The sequence below is a fragment of the Schistocerca gregaria genome, chromosome 2, assembly GCF_023897955.1.
Source record: "Schistocerca gregaria isolate iqSchGreg1 chromosome 2, iqSchGreg1.2, whole genome shotgun sequence".
Taxonomy (NCBI): Eukaryota; Metazoa; Arthropoda; class Insecta; order Orthoptera; family Acrididae; genus Schistocerca; species Schistocerca gregaria.
Genome location: NC_064921.1, coordinates 387,838,717 through 387,856,295, shown reverse-complemented (window position 1 = coordinate 387,856,295; position 17,579 = coordinate 387,838,717). Strand labels below are relative to the sequence as shown.

General features: G+C 37.5%; 1 protein-coding gene across 2 annotated transcripts in view; it reads left to right on the top strand.

The window, feature by feature from the left end:
- The window catches only part of LOC126321023 (obscurin), a 790,459-nt gene that overhangs the window by 512,500 nt on the left and 260,380 nt on the right, over positions 1 to 17,579 (top strand). For both annotated transcript variants that reach the window (XM_049994141.1, XM_049994140.1), the window contains one exon: positions 13,523 to 13,643. In XM_049994141.1, coding sequence (XP_049850098.1) covers positions 13,523 to 13,643 — 121 coding nt within the window. The remainder of the gene's footprint in view (positions 1 to 13,522; positions 13,644 to 17,579) is intronic.

The following is a 17,579-nucleotide window of genomic DNA, read 5'->3' as shown; positions in this document are numbered from 1 at the left end:
AGTAATTGCTTGTTGTCCATATCTATGAGGATACCAATGCTACTTTCCAACCATATCAGTATTCAAACAGCCCTAACATGATATTTTCATCAGTTTCATGTCTTAATGAAAGCACAGGGTGTTTCACCACTTTGTAGCATTTATTATATTCAACTTACAACTATAAATTGTACGTCAAATGAAAGAGCAACTCAAACAGTTTTGTTTGTATATCTTTGCACCAAGGAAAGAATATGGAATAACCAAGAGTAACTGAAGAACGTGTTGAACGAGTGAGAGTCTTTGATGTGGAGACTCAAGAAACCCCTTTGGAAGGCTAGTCATGAATTAGCAATTCATCCAGTTGTGCACATTGTGTATGTTTCTCCAACTCAACTTCGGTGAAGTGTCGATTCATCACTGAAGACGACACAATCCAGAAGATCTTCATTATCATGCAGCAACATTTCATTTGAAAAGTTGTCATGTAAGCTATAATCTGTAGGCTTTAGAACTTGTAAGAACTGAAAATGGTAACGATGTAGTTTAAGCATCTCATTAAAAGTTCCCACACAGACTCACTGGAATTGCTAATTCATGAGTAGCCTTCCAAAGGGCTGTGTTGTGTCTCCGCTTCAAAGACTCTCACTTGTGCAATGCTTTCTTCAGTTACTCTTAGTTATTCCATACTCTTTCCTTTCTGCAAAGATATACAAACAAAACTGTTTGAGTTGCTACAAAGTAATGAAACCGGTATATTCATTTTGAAACACCATGTATTTACTGTGTTCTTCACTGACAGCTCCCAATTTTTGGAAAAAAGCCAAGGTGGTTGCTCAAAAATTGAATCTTGTGGCTCATCAAGCATCCTATCTTCTTTAACTTTTCCAGCATCTTGGATAAAACGGAAATAAAATTGAGTCCTTTTAGCTGCCCAAGGATGTTTCTCCAACAAAGTCTTTGAATAGTATTCAAGGGTCTCTCTCATTTACAGTCATTTTTGTTTCAGAGTTGGATTTGAACAAGGACAGATGACAAAACATCTTACAGGGATACTTGGAACTATCTTCATCTTTAGGTAAGGTATTTTCAAACTGTTTCACTGACCCAATTTTATATGTAAAAGCAGTAATATAATTTTTTCTGTTTCACAAGGTTTTTGGGGAAAAAGATGAAAATTCACAGATCTTGTGATAATATTTGTGATGTATACTAACCAGTGAACCACTGCTGCCAAAATTTCAACTTTGTATTATTATTGATTGAAATATTATATAAAACATGTTGTTGTGCTTTTCAGTCTGAAGACTGATTTGATGCAGCACTCCATGCTAGTCTAGGCTGCACCAGCCCCTTAATCTCCGTATAAGCACTGAAACCTACATCCATTTTTATCTGCATATTGTGTTCATCCCTTGGTCTCACTCTATAATTTTTAGCCCACCAGCCCCATCCCCCACTTACCTCCAATACCAACTGTATCCTATCAACCAATCTGTACTTTTGGTCAAATTGTGCCATTGAGCATTCTTCTATAGTACCACATTGCAAATACTTCTTGTTTCTCCTTGTCTGAACTGCTTGTTGTCCACATTTCACTTCCAAACAATGTCACACTCCAGATAAATACCTTCAGAAAAGACTTTGTAATTTTTTAATTTATGTTTAGTCTTAATAAATTCCAGTTGTTCAGAAATGCTCTTCTTTCAAGTGCCAGTCTACATTTTATATCCTCTCTATTTGGAAGAATGCTCAAGATTAAATTGGTAAATCACATAACTAATAAGGAGGTGCCGTATCAAAGTGGGAAGAAAGGGAATTTACGGCAAAATTTTACAAAAAGTAGAGATCAGTTGATATGAGGGAAGTGGGTGATGGGAGTGGGGGGCTAAAACCTGTAGAGTGAGACCAAGGGGTGAACATAGTAAGCAGAATCAAATGGATGTTGGTTGCAGTACTGATATGGAGATGAAGGGGCTGGCGCAGCATTGACTAGCATGGAGTGCTGCATCAAATCAGTCATCAGACTGAAAAGCACAGCAACATGTTTTATACATTATTTCAATCAGTAATAATACAAAGTTGAAATTTTGGCAGCAGTGATTCACTGGTTAGTATACATCATAAATATTATGACAAGATCTTTGAATTTTCTTCTTTTTTCCCAGAAACCTTGTGAATCAGAAAAAAAATTATGTTACCACTTCTACATATTAAATTGGGTTCAAGGAAACAGTTTGAGAATACCATACCTACAGATGAAGAAAGTTCCGAGTATTCCTGTAAGATGTTTCCTCATCTGTCCTTGTTCAAATCCAACTCTGAATCAAAAATGACTGTAAATGAGAGAGACCCTTGAATACTGTTCAAAGACTTTTGTTGCTAAGTCCTTGTGCAACAGAAAGGACTCTATTTATTTCCATTCTACCCAGAGTTTAAGAAGATAGGATGTTTGATGAGCCTCAAGATTCATTTTTTGAACAGCCACCTTGGTTTTTTTTCCAAAAATTTATTTTACTGTCCAAATAAAAAGCTTGTCAACTTCTTTTAGTGTCTCATTTCTTAATCCCATCCCCACAGTGACACCTAATTGAATATAACCACTTTCCATTAACCCTTGTTTTACTTTTTTTGATGTTCATCATATTATATCCTTTCAGAACACTATTAATTCCAGTCAGCTGCTCTTATAATTAGAACTCCATTGGCAAACCACAAAGTTTTTATTTCTTGTCCCTTAATTTTAATTCCCTGTTCAAATTCTGATTTACTAATGTACAGATTGAATAACATCATGGATAGGCTGCAACATGGTCTCACTCCCTGCTCAGCTATTTATTGCCTTTCAAGTCTTTCAACTCTCTGTAACTGAAATATCATTTCTACACAAATTGTAAACAACTTTTTGCCCTTTGTATTTTATTCCTGTTATCTTCAGAATTTCAAAAGGTGTATCCATTCAGCATTGTCCAAAGCATTCTGTAAATATGCAAATATTATAAATATATGTTTGTCTGGCATTAACCTATCTTCTCAGGTAATTTGTAGGACCAGTATTTTCTCACGTTACTACATTTCTTCAAAATCCAAATTGAATTGATCTTCTTCAAGGCCAGGCATCTGTCAGTTTGTCCATTATCTGTAAATAATTCAATATTGGTGCAACCATGACTTATTAAATTGATAGTTTGATAACATTTGCAACTGTCAGAATTTGCCATTTTCGGCATTTGAATTATTACATTCTGTTACGGTCTTGTTGAAGTCTAAGAATACCTCACTCATTCGTATTTCTTGCACACCAGGTGGAATAATTTTGTCATGGCTGGATCTCTCAAGGATGTCATTAATTCTGCAGGAATTTTATGTACTCCAGATGCCTCACTTTGAATCAAATCTTCAAGATCTGTCGAATTCTTCTCTTTCTATAATATAACTTTCAAGTTAATTTCCCTTGTATAGTCCCTCTATATATTCCTTCCACCTTTCAGGTCTTCCTTCTATGCTTATTATTGCTTTACATCTGAGCTCTAGATATTCGTAATGCAGCTTCTCTTTTCTCCAAAGATATCTTTGATTTTCCTATAGGTGGTCTATCTTTTCCTTAGTTATACATGCTTCCTACAGCCATGCATTTGTCGTCTAGCCATTACTGCTTAACCATTTTGCACTTTCTGTCAATCAAATTTTGTAGATTCCTGTATTTCATTGTTCCTACTACATTTGTTGCATTTTTATTTCTTCTCCTTTTGTTAGTTAAATTCAGAGTATGCTATGATTTCCAAGGATGTGTACTAGCTCTTATATTTTTACACATTTGACCCTGTGTTTACTTGACTATTTCATCTCTCAAAATGACCCATTCATCTTTATTGTCTTCCTTTCAACTTTTTCACCCAAATGGTGCCTAAAGTTCCCTTTGAAACTAATAATAATAATAATAATAATAATAATAATAATATTTATTCAACATCGAATAACCAAATACAATCCCTAGAAATAATACAGTTTCAGGACATCATATAGATTATTCTTCTGAATACGTCAGTTTATAAATTTAAAAAACTAATGGTTTGTTTGTATTAATAAATTTTACATTTGATGCATTTTACATTTGGTAGTATACAATCACAATATTACAAATATTGTTGTTATCAACATCGTATTAGTTGTAAGTTACTTTAAACTATGAGCTTGACATACTTATGAAGCACTTTTCATATAGATATAGTACTCGTCTAAGGAATAAAAAGGGTTTTCAATTAGAATTTTTTTTAGCTGATCTTTTAATTTGTTACTAGGAAGGGTTGTGAAACTTTTTGGTAGGGCATTAGCTAGCTTCAGCCCAGCATAAAGTGCATTTTTTTCATATAAAGCTGTTCTGTGGCTATTTACATGGTATCTGAACTTTTGCCTTGTATCGTACTGGTGCAGGTCACAGTTGAAATTTGGATTTATTGTTTTAACGAGCAATATAACTTTCAATATGTATAAACCTATAATGGTAAGCACTCCTAATTTTGGGAACAGATTTCGACATGATTCTCTGGGTTTGGCACCACAAATAATTCTGATAACTTTTTTCTGTAGTATTAATAATGTGCTTAGGTTGGCTTGAGTTGTTGCACCCCATATTTCTACAGCATAGTTTAAATTTGATGAGAATAGTGCATGATAAGCAGTTTTTAGTACACCCATATCCTTACAATATTTGCTCATCATATTTATAGCAAATACATTCTTCGACAGCTTACAGGCTAAGGAATCGATATGCATGTCCCATTTGAGGCTGTCCTGGATTGTAATTCCCAAGAACTTCGTCCATTTTTCTTTTTTCACAATGTCATTTCCTATGGATAATTTCATACCAAATTCTATTTGTTTCCTTGTGTTAAATTCCATCATTGCAGTCTTTGAAGCACTTACATTTAGATGGCTTTCATTAAAATACTTCACTATTTCATTATATTAAAAACAAAGATTCCAAGACTTACCAAGCGGGAAAGCGCCGGCAGACAGGCACATGAACAAAACACACAAACACACACACAGAATTACGAGCTTTCGCAACTGGCAGTTGCTTCGTCAGGAAAGAGGGAAGGAGAGGGAAAAATGAAAGGATGTGGGTTTTAAGGGAGAGGGTAAGGAGTCATTCCAATCCCGGGAGCGGAAAGACTTCCTTTAGGGGAAAAAAAGGACAGGTGTACACTCGCACACACACACACACACACACACATATATCCATCCGCACATACACAGACAGAAGTCTTTCCGCTCCCGGGATTGGAATGACTCCTTACCCTCTCCCTTAAAACCCACATCCTTTCATTTTTCCCTCTCCTTCCCTCTTTCCTGATGAAGCAACTGCCAGTTGCGAAAGCTCGTAATTCTGTGTGTGTGTTTGTGTGTTTTGTTCATGTGCCTGTCTGCCGGCGCTTTCCCGCTTGGTAAGTCTTGGAATCTTTGTTTTTAATATATTTTTCCCATGTGGAAGTTTCTTTCTGTTTTATTTACATCATCACTATTTCATTAGTTACACTGTTGCACAGCACCTCCAGACTGTCATAGTCTTTGTGTCTACACACAATTGATGTATCATCTGCATACAATATTTTTTTACAGTTAGGGGAACAATACTGTATGTCATTAACATAAATTAAGAAAAGAAGGGGTCCCAAGACAGAACCTTGAGGCACTCCATATTCGATATCAGTAATTTTAGATTTGAAAGACCCACTTTTTGTTTTAAGCAAGACAAATTGTTTTCTATTGCACATATAGGATCTGTCAGTAATGTCAGATTCTTTCAACATATCCAGATCTTGTCTCCTCAATTTACTACATCTTCACAATTTCTTCAGTTTTAACCTGCAGTTAATAAGCAGTAAATTATTATCAGAGTCCACATCTGCTCCTGAAAACATCTTACAGTTCAAAATCTGCTTCCGCAATCTACGTCTTGTTGGCATATAAACTTGTAGCATTGTGGTGGGTATTCTAATGTTCTGATGACTTAAAGTGCAAGTGTGGATCTGGGTATTATCGGCTTATTCCTCCAAACCACCTTCCACTTCTTTACCAGATGATTTACTTGGAATTTGCAGCCACTCTTCATTACTGAATAACCAGCTGCTGTGAAACCCTCTTGACTTCTTCTCCGTCAAATAACACTAGGTACGGGAATTTTTAGACTCTTTCTACGTATGAAATAAGTAGACATACAAACTTTACTTTTTGTCAACTAAAGATGTATTTGACCTCCGTACACAATAAAAATTTCACTTTCCACATGAATATGTAACTTCCTGCACATATCTTGTACAGTCGGATATTAGAAATAAATTGAGTTACAGTTAAAAGAAAGTTGGTTTGGATACCATGACCTTTCTTAACATGAATCATAAAATGAGTCATTCCTCTAACAAGGTTGCATCAAGAGTCTACAAGAGTACTTTTTTTCAACTGTTCTTGTTTTAATAACAATAGTCAATGACACAATAAGCACAGAGCTGCATATAAACTCCATGGTTCTTCCTTATACACTCACTAAAACATCTATGGATTGCCCGAGGTACTTGTCAGTGCCGTCTGACCTCTGTATCTGCTTTCTTCCCACAATTGATTTTAAACCTGCACACACAAATATGTGATGAGCAGTATGTAGGATTCTATCATCCCACACTCATATCCATAATATCATATGTTTGAAGTGGTAGAAGATTGAGTGGTTCTAGAATTTACACAGAAATTATCAAATCACTACAGTATTGACTTTGTGTGTATTTTGGCTCCAACAATGTGTTCACTGTGCTGTTCATTGCATATTACCTAGATTTTCTATTTTCTTATTCATTATTAGACCTACTCCTGCATATCCCTATTAAATTTTTTGTAGATAACCCTGTACTCATCTGACGAGAAGCTCTGTTCTTCCTACCATCCCCCTTAACTATTTCACCATATATAACTTCAATCTATCCATTTCCTTTTTTTAAACTTTCTCACCTAGCTACCTGACTAGGGGTCGTAACATTACATGCATCAACCCATAGAATGCCAGTTTTGTTTTTCATGGTGATGATATGCTGCTGAGTAGTTCCTGCTCAGAGATCTGAATTAGGGAACTATTTTAGCCCCAGAATATTTTACCCAAGAGGACACCCTTATCATACAATCCTACCGTAGATCAGCATGCCCTGGGAAAGACTGTGGCTGTAGTTTCCCCTTGCTTTCAGCCATCTGCAGTACCAGCACAGCAATGCTAGGTTGGCTAGTGCTACATGGTCAGATCAATCCATCATCCAGACTGTTGCCAGTGCAGCTACTGAAAAGACTGTGACTGCTTTTCAGGAGTGACATGTTTGTCTGGACCCTCCATAGACATCCCTCTGTTATGACTGTACCTACAAAACAGACTGTCCCACTGAGGCACACAAGCCACCCCACCTTGGCAATATCCATAGTTCAAGTGGGGGTATAAATCATATATAAGAGGTTCATCCAGAAAATAAAGACTTTTTAGTTATATAAAGAAAAAAAAGTGTATTTATTGGAAAAACAGTTCAGTTACATACGTCAAGCTTTTTCCACTTCTCCACATAATCACCACCTTCTTTAAACACTTGTCATATCTAGTCACAAGCTTCAGTCACAAGTCTTCTGCAGACAGACAGACACACACACACACACACACACACACACACACACACACACACACACACACACACAAAGAGACATACAACTTAAGGATGAAATCAACTTTTGCATGGTGTGGCACTACCAAACAACATAGCTCATGGCACTTTTGTTCAAAGACAATAATTACACGGAAGTCACTGCAATTCATCGTGGTCTTCTGGACATTAGAAATGGTGGTAGATCATTCTTAACATGCTGTGTGATCACTACAAATGCCAGTGCATGCTCTGTAATGTGCTCCCAAGCTGGCCACAGAGCTGGTATGGTGTCCTTGTGGTAGGGTGGTCCATCCATCCACCAGTGCAGTTGACACTGTTGGATTGTCATTGGTGCATGTGGACATGCTGCAGTGCATCTCCCCAATGCACCTCACACATACTTGATGGGATTTAATTCAGAGAACTAGCAGGCCAGTCCATTTGCCGAATATCCTCTTATTCCAAGAGGTCCTGCACATGCTCTGTTTGTTACAGTCGCACATCATCATCCACAAAAATGAAGTAGTCTGTTGCCATTCCTTACGTATTAGCTTGTCGAACATAATGTGAGACCTAGGTGAGTGAAATATGTTCATAGTGTCATATTAATTTCTGATAGCCTCAGGAAATATAAACAATTGTGAAATTCATTATACTAGACTGCAGTGTAAATAAAAATGCTATAATGTCAGCATTCTTTTTTACATAGTCATTATTCCTTTTGTTAATTTTAGTTGGTGATTATAATTTTCATTTTATTATCTTGATGGATTGGTATATTTTGTCTTGTGTACATTCTGGTACTATTGATTTTTATTTGAAGATATCCAAGGTGATAACTGCACTTTGTTCTCACTGCAATATGCATGCTATATAACAGGCCACAGCTATGAGTGCAACTGAAGTAAATAAAGTTAATGACACTCATCATTGACACCATTTTCTCTTACTTTTCCATCTCTCTCTGTCTCTTTCTTTTTCTCTTCCCCTCCTACCCCTCCCCCTCACCCACACCTTACCCACCAACTCCTCCAATCACATCTTCATTTATTCAACAATTCCATAATTTGTGTGGGATTGTCTAAAAGAAGAGTTACAGAGGATAAGCGATGGCTGATGAAAGTCAGAATAATGACAATGTGAAGAAATATAGAGGTGGTTCTGGTGTATGCTCCTAAATTGGGCTGTACATTTCAAGAGATGGAGGACTTTGAGGAAGAACTACAAAAGCAATTAAATGAATGAAGGATAATAAACGTGGTAGCCTTGAATGCAGAAGTGGTGAGTGAAGGACAGTGGTATGAAAATGTACTGGGAGATGGAGGATGGGGAAGTAGAAATGAAGAAGGAAAGAGACTGCTAGTAATTCTTCAAGAAAAATGGTTTAGTGATAGGTTACTCAAAGAAAGAGAGCCACAAAGTAAGATGGCTTAGCAGGAATCTGGTGCAGAAATCTCTGGTGATGAGTACAAGAACCACAAAGAAATGGGAGAAAACAGAAAACCAGTAGAAGAAAATTAGAATATGGAAACTCAAGGAATAGGAAATCAAAGAAGAATACTAGGAGATCACAAGGGAAAGGTTAACAAAGGATGAACCAAAGAAAGGAGAAGAAGAGTGTGGACAATTTGAAAATGCTATGGTAGAAGCTGCAGTAGCTGTATATGGAAGAACAAGGGGCAAAAAACAGTGGAAGAAGATACCATCGTGGAATTAGAGAGTTTGATGGAGGAAAATAGCAGAGGAAGTAAGAAAGTGCTACGTGGAATGGTCAGAAGTAAGAGGAGGGGTTTGTGAGAGCAAACATGATGGATAGAAACGGTAATGAGGTTAATAACAAAGAGATCCTGAAGATATGTGGAAGGAGTACTTTGAGCATTTGCTAAATCTAAATGGACTTGGAGATGTGGATAACAGACTACAGGAAATAGAAGTAATCTCAGGAGGGTGGGGGTAGCACCGGACATGGAAAGAAATGGAAATGGCGCTAGACAAGATGAAAGGAGGAAAGGTTCCAGGTATGGATGAAGTAAGTGTTGAAATGGCAAAGCCAGCAGGGGACGTGGGAAACAGTGGCTGTATCCTGTGACGAGGGTGGTGTGGAATGAGAAGAAGACTCCAGAAGATTGCAAGGGTACATATTGTCCCTACATTCAAGAAAGGGAGTAGGTAGGATTGTAGAAACTACAGGGGAGTCACACTGATACCATACTGTGCCAAAGTTTATGAAAAGATCCTGATGAGCAGAATCCAGACAAGGGTCAAGAACAAATTGAGAGACTAACTGTGTGGCTTCAGACATAGGAGGTTAACTGTTGACCTCATATTTGCAGTACTACTACAGATTTGTGGAAGACCTTATGATGGCCATTCTCAATACAGAGAAGGCATTTAATAGTGTCTGTAGAAGAAAGGTCTGAAAAGCCCTAGAAAAGAAGGGAGTGGAAAAAGAGACAATAAACAGACCGGAGGAGATATACTGTGCAAGTATGACCTGTGTGAAAGTGGGAAATGAAAGGATGGGTTGGTTCAAGCCAAAACACAAGTGGTTTCCAACTGGGCAGTGCATTATCACCTCTCTTTTTCATTATGGCCTTGGGTGGCAGATGACTAATGCCGCAGAAAAAACTGAGGAAGATAAGACAAAAGCAAAGCATTCGAGGATGACTTGGTGACAATCTGGACTGAGGTAGGAGGCACAATAGTTAGCACACTGGAATTGCATTCAGGAGGATGACAGTTCAAACCTGTGTCCAGCCACTGTGATTTAATTTTTCCATGATTTCCCTAAATCACTTCACGTAAATGCTGCGATGGTTACTTTAAAAGGGTACTGCCAGTTTCCTTCCCCAGTCCGAGCTTGTGCTCCATCTCTAATGACCTCATTGTCAGTGGGAAGTTAAACAATAATCTTCTCCTCCTCCTTGATGATCTTGGAAAATAGGGAGGACGAGATTCAGGAACAGGTGGATGCTTTGGAAGGAACTGTGAGACAGTACGGAATGAAATTTAAATGTCAACAAATGTGAAATCATCCAGTGTACCTATGAAGAAAGATAGACCAACTAGTGGAATAAGGATTGGAGGTGAACTGTTGAAGAAGATGGACAGTATCAAGTGCTTGAGAACCGTGGCAGAGGGAAATGGAAGAAATGAGAAAGAGATCAGTGAATGTGGCAGGCAGGCAGGAGCACTCCTGTGAAATGTTAGAAGCTAGGTTTGGAACAGAGGCATCTGAATTTAAGCAAATAAGTAATATATTGAAGTTATACATTCCAGTATTCACCTATGCACCCAAAACATGGTTAATAAAGAAAAGATATGTAAGAAAATTACAGACATGTGAAATGTAGTTCCACAGAAGCAGGTTGGAGTAACAAGAAAACATAGGATGAGCGATGAAAGATAAAAGGAAATACTGAAAGAGTAACACTGGCAGAGCAGAGTAGAAACATCAAGGCTAAGATGGTATGGGTACTTAAAGAGTACAGAAAACAAGTGGATTCCCAAGAAGATACACAAAATGGAGATGCAAAGGAAACAACCAAGAGGAAGACCAGGGGGTAGATGGCTGAGAAGTTTGGAGGATTGTGTAGAAAAAAGAGGCAAGAACTGTACCAGAGTGAAGACAGAAAGATGGTGTGGGAAAAAGGACTAGGTGGTAAGACTTACGTTCCAAACAGATGCAGGCTGGGGCTGGAAACTCTTCAAGATGATGGTGATGTGTAGTCACCTGCATAATCCTGGTACATGGAACAAAGTTTTGTGCAATTCATCCTTAAATGTCTTCATTAGGTAATATATAAGGATATAATAGAGGAGACCACTCACCAAATAGCAGAAGTATTGTGCTGTTGACAGGCAAACACTATAGAGAAAGAAAATTTGCTAGCTTTCAGAATAAATTCTTTGTCAAGCTAGAGTACAAAACATACATACTAGTACAAAAATAGACACACACACACACACACACACACACACACACACACACACACACACACACACACACGTCTCTACACTGTGCCAGCTGGACATACAGTGTCAGAATGCATTTGGCGCAGGTGCACTAGATCAGGGCAGAAGTTGTGTTGGAAAGGGAGGGAGCAGAGGCAGGAGACAGGAAGAGTGGCTGAGATGAACAGTTAGTGGCTTGGAGGGAGGTAGCAGGTTTGCTGCCTAGGAATGCAGGAGGGAGGGCTGGCAGTTGCATGGGCTAGGCATATGATACACAGGTACCGCAGCTGATGAGGTACAGCGCACAATCAAGGTCACATGGTGGCATGGATTGGAAGAGGGTGACAGAACAGAGGAAGGGAAAACTGTTGTGTAGAGGGCATGAGGAAGGTGGGTTGATGAATATTGAGCCCAGGAGGATTACGGGAGCAAAGGGTATGTTGTAAGGATAACTCCCATCTGCGTAGTTCACAAAACCTGGTTCTGGAGAGAAGGATCGAGGTGGCCTGGGTTGTGGAGCAGCTCTTGAACTCAAATATGTTGTAATCACTTGTGCATGTTGTGACACTGGGTGGTCAGCTTTGTTCTTAGTCACAGTTTGGTGATGCTAATTCATTCTAGTGGATACCTGGTTGGAAGACATACTGACATAAAAAGCTGTGCAGTGATTGCAGCAGAGTTGGTATATGATATGGCTACTTTTACAGGTGGCCCTGCTTCTGACAGGTGAGTACAAGCCTGTGGCAAGACTAGAGTAGGATGTGTTGTGTGGGTGGGTTGGGCAGATATTGCACCTGGATCTTCCACAGGGATGTGATCACTGTGCCAAGGGGTTCTACATCTACATCTACATCTAATGGAAACTCTGCAAATTACATGTAAGTGCCTGGCAGAGGTTTCATTGAACCACCTCTATTATTATCTATTATTCCAATCTCTTATAGTGCGTGGAAGGAATGAACACCTATATATTTCTGTACAAGCTCTGATTTCCCTTATTTTATCGTGGTGGGATCAGGATGTTGTGCAGGTTGGGTGAACAACAGAATAACAGTTAAAAAGGGATGAGGAGGATCTTGGGTAGGATGTCCCTTATGTCTGACCATGATGATGGATATTCAAAGCCCTAGCAAAGAATAGAGATCAGTTGTTTCAGTGCAATATGATATTAGATGATGAAGGAGGAGAGTGATGCTGCTCCTTTGTAGTTGGTTCTTGGAGGTGGTACAAGCATTAGGGGTAATATTGCTTGTTAGAGGATACTGCAGTGGAAATCTGTTTGCCTCTACTAAGTCGTTGCCTCTGTCCTGTCACACATTCTCAGTCTATGTCATCATCCCTCTACAAACCCCAAATGACACAAGCCCCACACCAGCCTAGAAAAGCAGAAAAGCAAATAAGCAAATCAGCATTGTGTGTCCAACCAGCGCAATGTAGGTTCATGGTTTTATATATATGGCAAGGAATTTATTCCAAAAACTAGCAAGTTTTGTGTATGCCTCTCGCTTCTGCTACTCAACAAGTTGTTTCCTTTACCCATACATTACTTAATACATTAATAATGTCACGACCACTTTCTGGCTTTGTTTATTCTATATCTTAAGTATTGAGTTTTGGAATATTTCCGTTATGAGATGAACTAAATCTTTTCTTTATCAGACAACAATGATCTGGTTAAACGATATTGCTTATAGAATGTTACCCATTTTAAAATTCATACCATTATTTGATTTTAAGAAAGCATTTTATTCGATATTTGAGTACTTTATGATATACCTGTAAACTTCTTTGTGTAATAGATTACAGGTCAATATGCTTTTAATTCCTTTCATTTTTCAGTGAGGTTATTTTTATGTGGTTTATAAAACTTGTAGTCACATAAATTAAAACTGTCTGTGTCTTAATTTTTTCAGCTGTGAATGAATTCCGAAAGCCAAAGATTAAGATTCCACTCAAAGATGTAGCAGTGTGCAAGAATGAAGACTCTGAACTAACATGTGTATTTATAGGTGATCCTGTACCAACAGTGACTTGGTAATTTACATTTTTACACTTAGAAAAAGTATGAAACTATTTTTTTTTTCAAAGTACAGTATTTAATGATGAAAGGAATAGTGTTAAGCAGAGTTGCTATGGATAACATTTTCATTTAAACTGAAATTCAGTTTTTCAGACCATCATTTCTCTAAAAGGAGTTACCCACTAAGTGGTAGCATTTGTTTGTCATTCAGTGAGTGATTTGCTTACAAGGCATAAAAAGATTGAGCTATTAAAAATATAATAATCTTTATTACACTTGAATAGCTTCTAGAGACTAGGATGAGACACTCTTAATATGGATCAAAATGTGGTCCAGTGGTGCACCAGAAGAATCAATATTATATTATTTACAATTCAATTTAAAAGTCACTTAACCCTCTGTCGGATGCAACCAGCTTTTCTGGCATACCTGATATATTTTTGTTCCGATCTCCCCTTTAAGGCAGTGTAGAATTTCCCACTGCTAGTAACTTCATATATTCAATTTCTGTTTGCAACAGGGTTTATGTGCCCCAGAACAGCTGGGAAAAACGTGGAAATTTTTTTCATCCGGGTGAAAGCAAAGAAAAAAAGGAAATGGAAATTTAATTTTTAATTATTGTAGGTTTCAGTTAAATTTTTGTAATTTTCACTGGCAAAAACTAATACTCTAACAAGGGATATTACTGTATCCCACTACTGCAGAATATTACTGCAGCAATAAAACATAAACTAGAGAAAAAAAACACAAAATAAAACTTCAGTTGTAAAGGCAATGCACCATTTACAACAACAAAACACGGTGCACCCACTATAGTCTGCCAACAGCAAAATGTGTCAAAGGCCTTAGGACGAAGACTACGCAATCCTTTGCAGCAATAAACTGGTTTCTTTGCAGCAATAAACTGGTTTCTATGATGGTTACATCAGAACTGTTTACATTTGGTTCATTTGAGCAGTTGCCAGCGCGCTGAGGCACATGCACAGTTGGTTTGTGTATGAGCAGCATCTTCTCCTATTCCCAACTAATTGAAGTGTGGCTCTTAGGTGTATCGGTAGTAGCAGCAAGCAGCCAGATGCTAAAGAGCAAAACTTTTTTGGCATGCCCTAGCTGCCAGATTCATGCTTGCATGACAGAGTTTTTCGAGTTGCAGTGGGGAGAGGGATAGACCCATGTCTATGTTTAGTGATTTTGCTGTTTCCTCTTCATTTATGGCTCCCACATCAAATGAAAATAAAACATATTTCTGTGGCTGGGAGCTATCAAGTGCATTAAAATACATTCACATAATTACAGAAGGCAAAAATATATTATTAGTTTCAGTTTTGTGATTTTATGTCCACAGTTTTGGCAGTTAGGCATTAATCACCGTGCAGAACAATGAAATTATTTTTGTCACTTTGATAAAGGAATTTGGCTTTTATTAATTAGGTGTGTAAAGCTGCTTGAAGGTACCATTTTTATTTGCCAGTTTATAGAAGTCATAGTCTTCTATTTCAACAACAACCACTAACACATTTCGGCTATCTGTACGACTAAGCTCGACATGAGGGACTTGTATTCCTACATTATCACCAATTTGAGCAGAAGGAAGTTGTTTTTGTGAGGTTTGTAACATCTTTGTTGCTTGCAGTAGAAAATTTTCTTTTGTGGCCACTCTTTTTGTAGAAATCAACTCGTGTTTTTCAGACAGAATTTGACATGAAGGCATTGTAGGTTGTAGGTCCTCTTCAATGTTTTTCTTTGGAAAATGGTTTTTGGTATGACCACTGCTCTAATTTTTTTATGAGCATTAACAGTTTCTTCAAGCTGTTCTTCAGTTTCAGAAGTATTGGCAATTTCTTCGAGTTGTTCTTCAGTTTCAATATTTGGAATTTGTACACCAGGCAAAAAAGATGATGCTATGCCTCTTTTTGCTTTAACGCCAAACATGTTTTCATAAGGACTTTGGCATATTCCTCCGTGGTATGTAGTGTTCTTGGCAAATTGAACAAAGGATAAACCATCTAACCATTTATTTGCATCGATATCGTTCATCCATGCAGTTAGCATATTCTGTATATCCTGATTGGCCCTTTCAACTGAAACTTGTGTTTGACTGTGATGAGGCTTTCCGTGAACTATTTTAACATCTTTCCACATAGCGCATATTTCGGATATTATTATCTACCATTATCTGACTGCAATATTGCTGGTGCATAAAAGAATGTGATGTGCTACTTCTTCAGCTCTTTTAGTTTTCAAAGGTCATAGCTGGAGAAAATTAGTTAAATGATCTTGATACACCATTATGAACTTATATTTGCCATCTCTGTTTGACTGCAGATCTATCAGATCAACTTGACATCTTAAGTTTAATTCAGAACTAACCATTGGCTTCACAACAGTACCTTTCTTAGGTGCACTGTGTTTCATTTGACACTCTTTGCATAAATTGAAATACAACATTACAACTTAATATGTAATATTTTTGTGTTTAACTTGCTACTCTTTAAGCATATGTGTTCTTCCTCCATGGCCTATTCTGATGTGAGTTTCATATAGTATACTGTACAATTCTTCAAGGGCACATAATATTGTATGTTCGTTTCCCCTGGTTTTAATGGTACAATTAACTTCTTTTCATCATTAATTTTTAAAACATCAAAATGTTTTAATCATCTGTAATCCAATGTGTTGCATTTAATTTTAGCAGAAACCTCTTCAGAAAGTATTTTAGAATACTTTTCTTGAGAAAAATAAAAACAATTGTCTCCTCGTTTACCCACAATTAATGCATTTAACTTTTCATGAAAAAGATCACGCTTTACTGCAGTATCCATTTAGTATAAATTAGGGTAACGGAAAAAAAAATTAAGAAAACATTGCTCACTTTATCAAAGCTTACATAAGACTGACAAAGCTGATTGACTTCAAGCACAACAAAGGATTTGGCAGGAGAGAGCCAGTCGCTTGTTTTTTGACTCTTCTGTTGTGGACCTCCACCAGAGCATATCTGTGATTGTCGACACACACCGGAGAGGGTCCAAATGTACAACAATGTAATGAAATATTCGTTCTTTCACCGTCGTATTTGATATCTGTTGACATTCACCGGTGAAAGTCGACATTCTCCAATTTCGGTCATTCACGGTAACATATATATGAACATATAGGCTTCCTACATCATTGCAGCTGTGCATTCACAATAACGCCTGTTTTCTGGTGCTCTCTGGCAACTGCTGAAATGGTCCTATTTCTAACAGGTCTCAGGAAAATATTGTGAATGGTGGTTCGAGAAGAGTGACTTTCAAAGTAAATTTCATTTTATGTGAGATGAATTATGTTACGTGTGAGAATGTGGGATGAATTTCTTAAATCACAGAGCATTTGACTCTTGTTTAGAACTTCACACTGTGAGGACCAGCCGCTCAGAAGACTTTCGAGCCCAAAGACCAGACATTTATGTCATTATTTTAAAGTTTACTGGCACATTTGTGGGATGTATCTTAAAGTGCAACACATGCAAAAAGAAAAGGATCAATATTGCATGTGAAAGCTTAGGTTCCCTTTTAGCTTACTAACCTTCAAGACCAATACTATATGTAAAAGCTTAGATTTCTGTAGCTACACTGTGCATAACAATGTAAACCTTTAACTTTTCCTCTTTGCTTATTCACACTACTTAACAGTGATCTTGCTATTGGCTGACTACATCACATGTCCTATCCTCTGAATATCTGCTGTCACTGGCTGGGGAGATCATGTGACATGATGTATGATTGGCTCACAAAAGGGCAATCTTGATTTCAATACTCCAGAAACTAACATGCTGTGTTTGGATGAATTCTAATTTTGACTTTCGTAATACGAAAATATGCAGCGTATATGTTGCTGCACATCAAAGGTCTTTCTGGATTGTCATTTTTCTCCCATTTCCTAAAGTGGAAGTGTGGAGAAATGTTAACATT